At 33.1% G+C, this 15,539-nt stretch overlaps 1 protein-coding gene across 1 annotated transcript in view; it reads left to right on the top strand.

Annotated features, from left to right (window-relative positions):
• Positions 1 to 15,539, top strand: part of drongo (Arf GTPase activating protein drongo) — a 162,220-nt gene that overhangs the window by 135,675 nt on the left and 11,006 nt on the right. The window contains exons 3-4 of the mRNA XM_072543163.1: positions 3,424 to 3,794; positions 9,589 to 9,858. Of these exons, the coding sequence (XP_072399264.1) occupies positions 3,424 to 3,794; positions 9,589 to 9,858 (641 nt within the window). The remainder of the gene's footprint in view (positions 1 to 3,423; positions 3,795 to 9,588; positions 9,859 to 15,539) is intronic.

Raw genomic sequence — 15,539 nt, 5'->3', positions numbered from 1 at the left:
AATCCAAGCGTGCTTTTCTATGTGTTTTGGTTCTATTAGATCCTTTACCTCCGTTCTTTGACCTCTTATAAAGCGCCATATTTCCTTTTGCAGACCATAAAAATCATATTGCGTTTCATGAAAGTGTTGCTTGTGTGAGTCCATTTCAAATAGGTAAAAGAAATAAAATTAGACTTACTTACAATCAATTTAATTTTACTACCAAACGACCGGTTTCGCTTTCTACACTTTGCAAAGCATCTTCAGGTCAAACGGTACAAAGTAAATTAAACGCTGAAATTATAAAAAGCCCATATTAGGGTGCTGTCTTATAAAGATAAAGATCAAAAAAAGGTTATAGTAATTATGCCAATATTACCTGTCTGTGTTTATTAATATGCATAAAATTGATTTATCAGACAAAGTAAAAATCCACAAATTGGTAAGAGATAATCTATTGAATTGTAATGAATTAGAAACAAACAAAATACTACTTACATTCCGGTACAAGAATTTTTAAACGATGATTCGTGATACATAGTTCAAACTATCCTGTAATTGCTGATGATGGGTGATCTTCGGTTAATGTTGTAACTGTCTGACAATTAACAAGGAAGTTTCTTGAGGGGAGAGATGGGAGTACTGTAAAATACTGTAAAAAATTGTAATAAATTAATACACATTTCTATCTAAAATATATCTTGAATAAATATAAATAACTTTAATAATTTAAATAATATAAAACATCACTTTCATTTAACAAACAATCACATATACCTTACTCCTATTTCATTTGTTAACATCTCTCCCCTCAAGAAACTTTCTCGTTAATTGCCAGAGAGTTACAACATTAACCGAAGATCACCCATTATCAGCAATTACAGGATAGTTTGAACTATGTATTACGAATCATTATTTAAAAATTCTTGTACCGGAATGTAAGTAGTATTTTATTTGTTTCTAATTTATTACAATTCAATAGATTATCTCTTACCAATTTGTGGGTTTTCACTTTGTCTGCTAAATCAGTTTTATGCATATTAATAAATACAGACAACATGTAATATTGGCATAATTACTATAACCTTTTTTTGATCTTTATCTTTATAAGACAGCACCCTAATATGGGCTTTTTATAATTTCAGCGTTTAATTTACTTTGTACCGTTTGACCTGAAGATGCTTTGCAAAGTGTAGAAAGCGAAACCGGTCGTTTGGTAGTAAAATTAAATTTATTGTAAGTCTAATTTTATTTCTTTTACCATATTCCATTTCTTTCGAAGCGCGTTCTCAGTAATTTAATTCTGGATTTAACTAGAAAAAAGTGAACACCGTCTACAGACAGTCGTAACGTTTAGAGTGTTAAAATATAATAATAAATAAATAAATAAATTACTTTATACAATTTTAAAAATATTATTTATATTTTAAAAATTTAGAAAACAGGATAAAGCTTCACGCTAGTCTTCAGTACCATCTGCTGTACCACTATTTTTATTTTAATATCTCTGAAGTAACACAGAGCTTTTTCCAGAGCTGTTTATTTTTACCTTAAATACTTTTTAACAACTTTTCCTAAATTTTTGAAAGAAAAAAAAGATGTGTTTTTGAGATACTAATTTTTTAAGAGAAAGGGGGTTTTTCGAAATTTCGGAATTTTACTTGACAGTTAGGTTAATTTTAATAGCGGGATCGTGTTCAGCGGAAAATTGTACATTGGAAAATGTATTTTTGTAAATTTTTGATCATCTAGATCCCGTTATGCAAAAAAAGGTAATAAAATACGGGAAAAAACATTTTTTTGGAAAAAATTGCGAAGTGAGTGCGATTCGTCCGTCTGGCCAACTTGGCTGTTATTAAATTTTTATTCAAATCATGAATGTGTTGCTTGTGTGAGTCCATTTCAAAAGGTAAAAGAAATAAATTAGACTTACTCACAATCAATTTAATTTAACTATCCAGACGACCGGTTTCGCTTTCTACAATATGCAAAGCATCTTCAGGTCTCGATACAAAGTTAAATAAATGCTGAAATAATAAACCCATATTAGGGTGTTGTCTAATAAAGATAAACAAAGATAGAAGATATAAATTACAGTAATTATGCCAATATTACATGTCTGTGGTTTTTCAAAATGAATAAAATGTTTTAGCAGACTAGGTAAGACCCACAAATTGGTAAAATAGTCTAATAAACTGTAATGAATTAATAAATGAACAAATAAATAAAACATTACTTACATGCCGGTATTCTATTAATTGATGGTTGAAAGAACATGGTTCAAACTATCCTGTATTGTTGATTGGAGAACTTAAGTCTGTTATTGTAATTGTTTGACAGTAAACGGGGAAGTTCTTGAGGAGACAGATTTTATCCAATGAAGTAGAGATAGGTGTAATGTAATTGTTTGTTTCATGAAAGTAATGTTCTATACCATTGAGTTATTTCTACATTTGTCAAATTTACCTCTAAAATCTAATAGATAACATAAAAACTCATTGTCTCCAAGTAAGAGATGTAGTGCATTCAAGTCCTCCCCCTTTTTAAATTTAATGTCTGTTTCGTCCCACTTTTAAGTGATTTCTGTGTGTCTTAAATTGTCTTTAATTTTTAATTTTTAACTTTAAATACTTGACTTTACAATCATTTGCCATATATTGCAATAGAACTTTATCAAAGAAATTTGATAATTACAAGTTGAAAGAATTGCACGCCCACACAATTTGTACATCTAATCTCATTCATTGTCTTACAACTGTCATCTTCATAAAATAAAATCTCAATAAATAACACACATTTCATAAATATATCTCTAGAATAAATATAAATATCTTAAATAACTCAATGGTATAGAACATTATTTTCATCAAACAAACAATTACATTACACCTATCTCTACTTCATTGGATAAAATCTGTCTTCTCAAGAACTTCCCCGTTTACTGTCAAACAATTACAATAGCAGACTTAAGTTCTCCTATCAACAATACAGGATAGTTTGAACCATGTTCTTTCAACCATCAATTAATAGAGTACCGGCATGTAAGTAATGTTTTATTTATTTGTTCATTTATTAATTTATTACAGTTTAATAGAATATTTTACCAATTTGTTGGTCTTACCTTGCCTGCTTAAACATTTTATTCATTTTGAAAAACCACGGACATGTAATATTGGCATAATTACTGTAATTTATATCTTCTATCTTTGTTTATCTTTATTAGACAACACCCTAATATGGGTTTATTATTTCAGCATTTATTTAACTTTGTATCGAGACCTGAAGATGCTTTTCATATTGTAGAAAGCGAAACCGGTCGTCTGGATAGTTAAATTAAATTGATTGTGAGTAAGTCTAATTTATTATTTCTTTTACCTTTTTTAAAATTTTATTGTTCAGTAAATAGTAGGTAGTATATTCAATTTTCTTCTTTTTTGTTTTCAGGTATTACCTAGATCCGGTAAACGTATCTGTAAATATCAAGCCAACTGAAGAATCAAAAACACCAAAAGTCAACGGAATTCAAATTCAGCCTAAACAGAAACAACGCTCAGAGATCAGCAGGAACAGCTCAGTGGACAACAATAATCTAATAAATAACATTAATAATAATAATAGCTCCAATATGAACGGATTTGTAGCCGATTTCGACAAAGCAGACATCTTCATTGGCGGCAGTACCACGACATTAAATGGTAGTTCCACTAGCTTAAATGGCCCTACAACCAGATTACAGCCACCACAGAACAGTTTTGCCAATTTCGATAATAATCCAGTGTTTAACAATCTAAATGTTTTAGCAAACTCGTCAACAGGTAAGAAATATTATTTATTGTAGTATTTTGAACACATGCTTCACGTTTGAACGGATGTAACGACAGGAATACATTGGAAAGAGTCATATTAATTTAGATATAATATAGTTTTCTCTGACAAGTATGCACCGGTGTTGCCATCAATTTAGCTGCCCTCGTAATTGTAAAATGAATAAATAAAATACGAATTGAATGAAAAGTTGTATCGATATAGGTAAGCATATAGTGATATAATGATATAAGCAGTTTAATCCGGTTTTTACTTCTTCCCGCCCATCTACAATTTATATTACATCATTAGAATCTAAATAGTATTCACACATATATGGCTGAATTAAATTATTGTTTGGACATTGCGTCTAACCATTATAATCTATAATTAGATTATTTTTATATGGTTTAATAGTTGTACTTATTTTTATCCTTGTTTTAAAGTACAATGTAACGCTTTGTTCGTTTTACTAGGGACAATAGATACATTAAAATATGTAATAATAAACTACCTTATTTGTTATAATTTGCTATAAATACATGTGCCGTGGAATAAGTCTCATTAGACGAACGTTAAATAAATGAAGAAGAAAAATAATATACAAAAATGTAATTTTAAAAAAATACCGACATCACATTAGCACACTCTAGTAGCTAGTAAGGATAATTGAAGTACATATCACTTTAATTTAAATAGTTTGTTGGTATTTTGTGAATTATTACTCATTATATTACCACGATTTTTTTTATAAACAAAGCGATTCTCCCTAATCCACTTTAGGTGTTTAACTACTTAGTTATTTAATTCGTCGGTATTCTCAATATTTATTTATTTTTTGTCTGAAATTATTGGTGTAGACATAGTATATATATAGTGAGAGGAGTAGGCAGATTGAGACCCCGAACTCGAACGAAACCGTACCCCTCGTGATAATGGCTCGAAAATGGGTGCCGAAACGTCGAGTTTTCAATATTCTCAACGCGGTTGTTTTAATTTTCATTTACATGACCGCGAAAATTTATCAGAACAATATATATATATATATATATATATATATATATATATATATATATATATATATATATATAGGGTTGTATATATGTTGTATAGGGTGTCCCGGAAAATAGTGCGTTCCTTAACGATATGTGCAGATTGCAGCATTTAAAACAAAAAAGTCTTATAACATTTTTTTATGAAGTTAACCGTTTTCAAAAAAAAAATTATTAATTTTAATCCATTTGATTATTGTTCGCAGAAAAGGAAATACAGCCGGCAACGTTGCGTTCCTTGTTATTCTTCGTTAAATACTGTAAATCAGCTATCATGAATCATCGATCGTTAGGCATAATATGTATTGATACTGATAACAGTGATAGAGAAAAAGCATGTATTTGTTTTTATTAAATATTTAATAATTAAAGTTTGAATACTGTTTTTACTTACATGGAAAATTATTATTACAATAAATGTTCGAAATGACCACCATTTGCACAGATACACGCGTTTATTCGACAAATCGAATTATTCTTAATATTATAAGTATGTAAATTATGTCTGATTATTTCAGCAGCATCAAAAATTCGTTGTCGCAATTGAGCTTCTGTTTTAATTTCATCCTGGTTGTCGTATACTAATGATTTTAGATGTCCCCAAAAATAAAAGTCCATAACATTGCATTCTGGTGTTCTGGGTGGCCACAGAACGTGTCCATTTCTACCGATCCAACGACGAGGAAAAGTGATGTCGAGGAAATCTTTAATATGTCTCGTAAAATGTGCTGGAGCCCCGTCATGAAGAAGCCACATTTCAGAGCGTATTTGTAACGGAACGTCTTCAAGAAGTATCGGTAGAACATGCTGCAAAAAATTTAAATAGGATTCTCCATTCAATCTTCTGGGAAGTTCTTACGGTCCAATCAGACGATTACCAATAATCCCAGCCCATAAATTTATACTAAATTGTTTTTGAAAATTTGTCCTACGTATAGCATACGGGTTTTCATCACTCCACACGTGACAATTGTGAAAATTAAACACACCATTTCTCGTAAAACAAGCTTCATCTGCACACAACACTTTGTACGGAAATTCGGGTTCTCTGGCGATTTTGTTTTGAAACCATCTACAAAATCTTAATCTTCGAGGTAAATCGCCTTGGTGTAAATCTGGCACTCGTTGGTAATGGTAAGGATGTAACAGTTGTTCCGTAAATGTCTTGTGAACAATGTTTTTTGAAATGCCAACCATTCTAGCCACAGATCGAGTACTTACTCTTGGATTATTACTGACTATATCCAAAATCACATCTTCTGCATTTAGTCTAGGGTTACTTCGTGTTCTACCGCTAGTTTTTTTAGGTATTACACAACCCGTCTCTAATAACCTTTGGGACACGTTCACAAAACTTCGGGCATTAGGATATCGTCGTTCGGGATAGCGTTCAACATAAAGTCTAACAGCCCTATTACTGTCACAGTGGGCTTCACCGTACGTAATTAACATCGTGATACTCGCGAATCGAAAACATGACAATACTATTTATTCTTGAGCTACGGGTAATTACAACTGTTTACAAATAATGTACCTTTTCTGTATCAAAATAAATTAAACTATCGCATTCTGCCCATACCTTTTGGAGCGCAACGTTGCCGGATGTATTTGCTTTTCTGTGGACACTAATCAAATGGATTAAATTTAATATATATTTTTTTTGAAAACGGTTGACTTTATAAAAAAATGTTATAAGACTTTTTTGTTTTAAATGCTACGCTCAGCCCATACCTTTAGGGAACGCACTATTTTCCGGGACACCCTGTATATATATATATATATATATATATATATATATATATATATATATATATATATATATATATATATATATATATATATATATATATATATATATATATATATATATATATATATATATATATATATATATATATATATATATATAGGAGGGTGAATCGTCAACGTGTCATAGGAAACTCAATCGGAATCTAAATTGTTGAATTCCTGCTTCCCTAATTATTTTACACCCAAAGTCAAGAAAAACTATTTGTAGAGGAGTGAAATCTGTGTCGAAAACAAATGTTAAAATTGTTCTACGAATGAAACGTATTCCAAAACTTTGCAAGAATATAATACGCTTTTCAGGCTACCCCTTAAAGTCAATCACACGCAGTGCAAGAATGTGTATGACATGTTGCGTTTGGTCATATTAATGTTTCTGATATTTGACAATATTTGAATTGCCAAAATTTTTATTTTGTGATTTATTGTTTAAAAAACAATTCAGTTGATTAAAAAATGTACTCGGTTGAGGAGAAAGTAGCAATAATAAAAATGTTATATTCAGGTAATAGTGCGCGAATTGTAAGTTCTTTATTGAGCGTAAAATATCCCAATAGACCAATTCCAAGTCATTCAACAATTCAAAGGATTTTACAAAATATTTTGAAAATACTGGAACCGTGATTTCTAATTATACCTGTACAAACAATATTACTGAGGTACCAAGAAATTTAGAAAATCAAAATGAAATAAATGTATTAACAGCAGTTGTAGAAAATCCTAGAATAAGTTCTCGGACCATTGAAGACCAGTTTAATATTCAAAATTCCACGGTTGGATCAGCGGCCAATACACATCTAAACAAACTTGAAGTTCAAAAAAATAAATACCTGAGATTATGCCTAGGTTATTTAAAATCCACTCCGGTCCAAATAATGGAAAATGAAGCGATGGAACCTCCATTGGATTTACGCTGCCAATTCCTTAGCGACAAATTTACAATCCGAATTATGTCCAAAAATTGTAAATACCTTCAAGATCCTAATAAGTTACCAGTTAGACTTCACCCATAGGTACTGGAAAACTAAAAAATCCATACCTTTGGTAGAAGGTATGGATTTTTTACACATACCGTACCGTACATCTAAGTACGGTAAAATATAACGATATTCTCTATAAAAGCCAAATTCCGCCCTACTACGGTGAAATGGCAAAAACACTTATTTTCTAAAGCGGTTAAAATATGTTACTTAAACTCATATTTACTCCCAAATATGTTAGACATAGACATAGAAATATGCTTTATTGTCACTGAAAATTATTGAACAATTTTATGGACAAAGCTAAAAAAAAATCAGTCAAAAAGTATAAAACAAAAACAAATATAATAAAAAACAGAACAATACAATATTAAATTAGTAAAATTATTGTATCACTTACATAATTTGTACAGACAACAACAAATGAGACAAATTGTAGCCACTGCTTGAGACACCCAAATGTAATTATAAACAATATTAATTTTGTTTCTTTGTTATACATTAAGAAACTCGTCAACTGAATAATATGGTCTTTCAGAGAGATAGATTTTTGTCATCTTACGAAACTTAATGAAAGATGTTGCGGATTTGATTTCTCTTGGAAGGTGATTATAAAGTTTTTTTGTACTATATAGAATAGAGTTCGTTACTAGCTGAGTGGACGGGATCGGTAAATAAACGTTACAATCCGAATTTCTAATGGAGTAGCCATGATCAGGTCTATCGGGAAAAATGTTTAGATGCTTGCGAATCAAACAAACCGTTTCCAAAATAAATAAAGAGGGAAGCGTCAAAATTCCGTGATTTTTGAAGTAAGTCTTGCAATGAGTTGTTTGTTTGAGACCAAATAGATAACGAATTGCTCTTTTTGCAACTTAAAAATAGTATCAAATTGGGCCGCTGTACTAGAACCCCAAAATGGAAGCCCATATCGAAGATAGGACTCGAACAATGAGAAATGTGCCATTTTGACAGAAGATAAATTTAGTTCCTTCGAAACAGATCTTATTGCAAAGCAAGCTGAGGCTAGTTTCTTCCTTAAGGAGTCAGTATGCAAGGACCATTTAAGATCGCTGTCGACAAGAATACCTAGAAATTTCACGGAATTAACGATACTGATTTGGCTCTCATTCAAAAGCAAGGGTTGAATGACTCCTTTATAAGATAATGCTACTGTCTTATCCACGTTAAAGCTAAGTAAGTTGGAGTCTGACCAAGCCTTGATTATAAGCAAATCAGCGGTTATAATTGAATGAAGCGTTGAAATATTATGGCTGCTCCAAGTAATACTGGTATCATCAGCGAATAGAAAAATTTTCCCTTTAATTTTCAAGTAAGTGATGTCATTAATGAAAAGTAAAAAAAGAATGGGACCTAATACTGAACCTTGCGGTACTCCACACTCAATGTCTTTACAACTAGAGTCGGTGTCTTTTATTCTAACCAATTGTTTCCTACCTACCAAGTAAGTTTTGAACCAATTCAAAGACACACCCCGAATTCCATAGAAAGTTAATTTTTTTAATAGAATGTCGTGATTTACGCAGTCAAAGGCTTTGGAATAGTCGCAGAAAACAGTGGCAGTGTAAAGATTATTGTTTAGTGCTTGATAGAATACAGAAAACATAGCATCACTGGTACATTTATTAGACAAAAAGCCGAACTGATTTTGCGATAAAAGAAAAATGGACAAATTATCAGTACATCTTTACTGATGGGTTAAAAGATGAAAGTGGAATTTTGGATTATATTAATCCGAGTTTTATGAATCAGAAAATAGTTTGTTGGGACTTTAAATGCGCAGTGTATAAAAAAACTTCTCAGGTTCATAATTTTTAAAATGTTCGACACCCACAAAATATTTTCAACATTTCGCTACCTTGTGGGGTTATTACAATAAAAAATAAACAACTGATCAATGTTCGTGTTACTAATAGCTGCTCCAATTAATTCTTTTGGTTTCGTAGATCTGCAAACTCCAGCTCCATTCAACTACATGAATAACAGTTGGAACCAGCCTACCCCCGTTGCCCCACCGAACAATTCTCTGAACACTACACTGTCAGTTCCATCAGAAGACAGATACGCCGCTCTCAAAGATTTAGATAACGAATTTAAGTCTCAAAAGAACGGTAGCTTGGATTGGAGTAACAGCTCGACTGGGTCTTCGATACCTACAGGCTCAGTAAACAGTTCACCTTCGCCTCAGCCTTCCGTGTTTGGATCCCACAACCCAGGTAAGTTTGTAAATTAATTTTGCTATATTCTACCAATTATGGTGTAGCCTCCGTTACATATTCAAACTTCATATCTGAAGAATCGTTATTTTTTTGTAATTCACCCTGTATACAAATTTTTGTCTATGATTTCAATTAAACTTAATTTAAAAGCTACAATATATTGTTTACTTTGTCCGACTGTCGTACTGGAGATCTTCCTCTGGATCTTTTACTTTTTCTCTTCTTTTAGTTATATGTCCAAAATATCTCAGTATATTTTGGTTGATAGTTGTGATTAGTCTAGTTTTTATGTCAAGTTCTGCTAGAATTGAGTTATTTGTGCGATGGGCGGCCCATGGTATGCGTAAGATTCTACGGTAGACCCACATTTCAAATGCCATTATACGCTTTGAATCGGGTTTTTTTATTGTCCAAGTTTCTGAAGCATAGGTGGCGATGGGAACTATCAATGCTCGAACAAGGCGTAATTTTGTGTTTTTGTGATGTCAGTGTTCTTCCAAATTTTAGTGAGTTTGTCTGTTCATCATACAAAATGTATGATGATCTCTAAGAAGGAACAGCAAATTGAAAGAATCAGCGTGAATGGTCAATCGATATAAAGAGTGAGAACATACACCTACCTTAATACGAATGTCAATTAAAATTGGGACCATTCCGATAGCCCATCTCCGATACGTCATAATTCTTATCATTTAAAAATGAATTAAAAACAAAACGAAAAGTACAAAACATTTGACATACAAAAATTTAACTAAGGCAAAATGTGAAGTATTTGACAGGAATCCAAACAAAATCAAGAAGTTTCTGGACAGGTTTACATTTGTTTATTGTATATTTAGATACTTCGTTTTTGATACCTTGTTCATTACATATTCTATCTTGTTTCCTCATAATTTTTCCTTTTTGATATTTAATATCTCTTTTATTATTATTTTCTCTCTTCTATGTGATATTTAAGGTAATCTTTTCCAGGATGTGTGATTTCTAGTTGATCTACTTTCGAACTTAGTTCTCACGCAAGCAAGCAATAGTATTTAATCAGCCTGAGATACTTGCACACCTCTTACGAATGACATTCGGGTGATACAATTCATTGGGGCGAGGAGGATTAACTCGTGAAAACAGGAATCACTTCAACCCGCCCCAATGCTACAGACCATCCACTTCCCTCCGATAGTATTCTGATGCTCTACTAAGGCCTCTATCTTTCTTGGCTCTATCACCAAAGTGCTTATCATATGGCAGTCCTGGATACAAGGACTCACACACACGAAATCCTACCCCGAACCATGCAGGTCAGCGTGAGGCGCTCTATTCCCGCTATCTCTAGTGACTTCATCGACCTTTATTGCTTGGGTGGGTCCCTCTTGTCCGTTTTTTAGGTTTTGTTAGTACTTTTTTGTGGCTTGTGCCTTTTGTTAGTGTTTTATTAATTTTTTTTATTGACCGAAGCCGTTCTTTGTGTTTTTTTAAGGGTTCCTGATTTGGGTGATCTAGCTCAGCGAATTTTGTTCTGGCTTTTTTCTCCATCATATCCAGTACCCTTATTTGTTGATCTGGTCATTGTGATGCGTCGATGAATCTCGTCTTCGTATCCTCCACTGTTAGTAATAATGGAGCCTAAGTAATTAAATTGCCTGACCTCTTCGTAACCTGCCATGTTTCTTATCTCTGCTTGGTTGTTTCTGATTCTATCGATGATCATCACTTTGGTTTTCTGCATGTTTATTTTCAAACCATATTCCGTACTCCCCGTACCTAGCCTATTCATAATTTGTTCCAGTTCTTCTGGTGATGACGCCAATATAACAGTGTCATCAGCAAAACGTAGACTTTTGATTTTTCTTCCTATCGTTGCTCCACCTTGCCATTCCTCAAAAATTTGTCGCATAATATGGTCACTATATATATATATATATATATATATATATATATATATATATATATATATATATATATATATATATTGAATAGAATAGGGGTTATTATGCATCCCTGTCGAACACCAGATTTTAATTTGGACATTATTAACTTTTACATTAGCAGTATTATTTACATATAGTTTTTGTAATAAATAGATTACATTTTCTGGCGTACCCATTTCTCTAAGTATATGCCACATTTTATCCCATTTTACGGTATCGAAGACCTTGGTATAGTCAACAAAGCATAAATATGTTTCTATGTTAAACTCTCGAGATTTTTCGATAATTATAATAGTAAGAATATGTTTTCTTGTTCCTCTACCTGGGACGAATCCGCGTTGTTCTTGGGGAATTTGTGGTAAGAGAATTGATTTTAGTCTTTCATTGATGATGATTAGAAGTACTTTGCTCGCGTGTGATATCAATGCTACTATACGGTAATTACTGCAATCTGTCGGTGAACTTTTTTTATATATGGGAATAAACGTGAGTTTACCCCAGTCATTTGGCTACTTTCCGGTATTCCAGATCTCATTGAAAATTCTAAGCATTACTTACGTCCCTAATTCTCCCATTTTTTGGAATGTTTCAGCTGTTATATCATCTTCTGCTTTTTTGAATTCCACCTTTTTAATTGCCGCCTCAATTTCTGATTTGAATATTAGAGATTCTTTTTCGTGACTTCTTTTCTCTGTATTATTGTCTGGGTCGTTGTTAGAGAATAGTATTTCGCAATATTGTTTACACACCTCTGCGATACCGTCTGGATTTGTTATGGTATTTCCACTATTATCTATGATGATCTGTGTTTGCATTTTGAATCCTCTCGCTAGATACTTGACTTTTGAGAAAAGTTTTCTAGATTCTTGGCGGTCAGCATGTTCCTCTAGTCGTACACATATGTTTTTAATACGAGTATAATTATTTTTGCCCCTTCTGCACAAGTGTTTTATAGTTGTATTTATGTTGCGTATCTCTATTTCTTTTTGTTTTTAATTTGATGTGCCGTTTCTAAGTTTTCGTCTTTCTTGTATAAGATTGAGAATCTCTTCAATCATCCAATGTTTTTTTCCTAGCTGTTTTATCTTTGGAATTAGTATTGTTGATGGCTTCAGGGATCCATTTCTTTGTGTATTCCCACGTTTGGCAGGGTCTCCGGTAGTCACTGGTAGGTCAGCTTCTGCTAATGGTTCTCTAAACCTTTTCGGGTGTTTTGTCTTTTATTTGTGATTGTTTTACTTCTTCTTCTTCTTCCTACTTTATAAATAGACAAAATGCCTGTTTTACTTCGGTTATTAGCCTCAATTGACGTTGTCTGACCATCTTTTCCTCGGTCGTCCCAATGATCTTCTTCCATTTGGCGATTTGTCTCTTGCTATTCGTACTATTCTATTTTCTGTCATTCTTTCGATGTGTTGATTTCATTCCACTTTTCTTCTTTTGATAAACGCGTTTATTTCCTCTATACCACATCTCGCTCGTATTTCCTCACTTCTTACTCTGTCTCTTAGAGTTTGATTTGTTATTTTTCGTAAGATTTTCATTTCTGTTGTTTCCAGTAGTCTTTGTGTTTTCACCGTATCTGCTCTTGTTTCCGCTGTATAAGTCATTATCGGTCTTATTGTTGATTTATATATCCTGGTTTTCGTTTCCGTTGTGAGGTATTTGTTTCTCCAGATTGTGTTGTTGAGATATCCTGCTACTCTGTTTGCCATGTTCACTTGTTTTTGTACTTCTTCTTCCACTTTTCCGTAGCTTGATGTGTATTTGTGTTGAATTTTATGATCAAAAAATGTGTTGGTTATCCTTAGTTCGTTTGATGTGCAGAATTCCACTATTCTTTCCGTTTTCATTGATAACTCTTTCTGTTTTATTCCTGGTATTACTTCGTCTCCTATTCTGGCATTGAAATCTCCCAATAATATAAGTAATTCATTTTGCTTCACTTCTCTTTCCACTAATGTTTGTAGCTCATCATAGAATTCTTCTTTATCGCTGTCAGGTTTGCAGTCTTCTGGTGCATATATCCCTATTATGTTAATAATTTTGCTGTTCGCCCTAATTTTTACTAAAAGTTTACTCTGAGATATGTACTGGCACTCTTTAATTTGATCTTTATATTTTTTTTCGATCATTATTGCTACACCTTGCTTTGCTCTTTCTTGTTTCGGAACCCCACTATATATTAGTAAATATTCTCCAAGCCGCGTCTGTCCTTTACCTTTCCTCTTTGTTTCCTGTAGGGCGCAGATATCTATTTGATATTCTCTCAACTCTCTTTCTATTTCCTGATCTCGGTTATTTACGCCTTTTATGTTCCTCGTCGCCACTCTCATTATATTTTTCGTTTTCCAGTTCGTCTTCCTTTTTCTCGCCTTTGTCGTTACCATATTTTCTATCCTAGTCCGAGGCTCGTCACCGGTTCTTTGAGCTTTTTTTTTTCATTTTTGTATCTGGCAGGCTGCTAACCTAACCCTACAACCCTCCTCCTTTATCCGGGCTTGGGACCGGCAACATCACCCACCAAGCTACTCGATCCACCTAGTGAGCAATGTAGGCAGAGTTGTGATTGTTTTACTGTAGAACTTAATTCAAAATTCTGCTTGTAACATTTTGTGGTCGGAACCACAGTCTGCAGCAGGTTTTGTCTTCACGTTGATTATTGAGCTCCTCCATCGTTTAGTGACAAGAATATAATCTATTTGGTTCTTGTATCGTCCTCCAGGCGAAGACCATGTTGATAATCTCTGCGGATAATATTTAAACATTGTGTTTACTATACTAAGATCCATATCGGTGGCAAATTGAAGGAGCCGTTCACATCATTCATTTCGCTCGCCTAAGCAATGCTCTATCGTTCCTTTCAAATGGTCATCTATTTTAGTTTTTCCAATTTTTGCATTGGAATCTCCTATTATCATCATCGGTTCTTTTTTTAGAAATGTTAGACATGGTTTCATGTATCAGGTGGTATGTTTCTTCTACTATACCTTCTGCCACTTCGGGTGTTGGCATGTATACCTGTGTAATATGCATTTTGGCTGGTTTAGCGTTTGGAGTTATTTTGATTATTCGATCATTTACTGAAAGGTATTCATGTACATATTTTGCCCAACGTTTTCGAATTAATATTGCTACGCCTTTTTGTCCTGATTTTTTAGCTCCTGACATGAAAACTTTGAAGTGAGTGGCCTCCCAATGTCCTTGGCAATCTGTCTCAAATATCCCACAGATATCTATCTTCTCCTTGATTAGTTCATTTTATAATATACAGAGTAGCCTAAAAGTCTGGAAACGGCCGTAAATTGCTAGTCATAATTGTACAAAATTTGCGGTACACCTATCTTGGAATACGGAGATTCCATATTTGATATTTGCAATGTTACTAATAATATAAGAGAAACGGCAAATCTGGCAACATTGCAAATATCAAATATGGAATCTCCGTATCCCAAAATAGGTGTACTTCAAATTTTGTACAATTATGACTAGCAATTTACGAGATAATTGGCCGTTTCCAGACTGTTGGACCACTCTGTATACAATTTACCTGGCTGTAACAGACACCTTACATTCCATGTTGCGATGATGTGTTTTTTACGTAATGTTAAGTTTGATCTTCCAGTATCCCATTTCGCAAATATTGCCCGGTCGTCCACAATCATCTGCCCGGTCGCCTATAATCATCTGCTCGGTCGCCCATTTCACACCATTCGACCCGGAATCGATATGGCGCCGATTGCTAGCCTGATT

Source organism: Diabrotica undecimpunctata, chromosome 9, assembly GCF_040954645.1.
Source record: "Diabrotica undecimpunctata isolate CICGRU chromosome 9, icDiaUnde3, whole genome shotgun sequence".
Classification (NCBI taxonomy): Eukaryota; Metazoa; Arthropoda; class Insecta; order Coleoptera; family Chrysomelidae; genus Diabrotica; species Diabrotica undecimpunctata.
The sequence above is the reverse complement of the archived record's forward strand: the minus strand, read 5'-3'. Positions and strand labels throughout refer to the sequence as shown.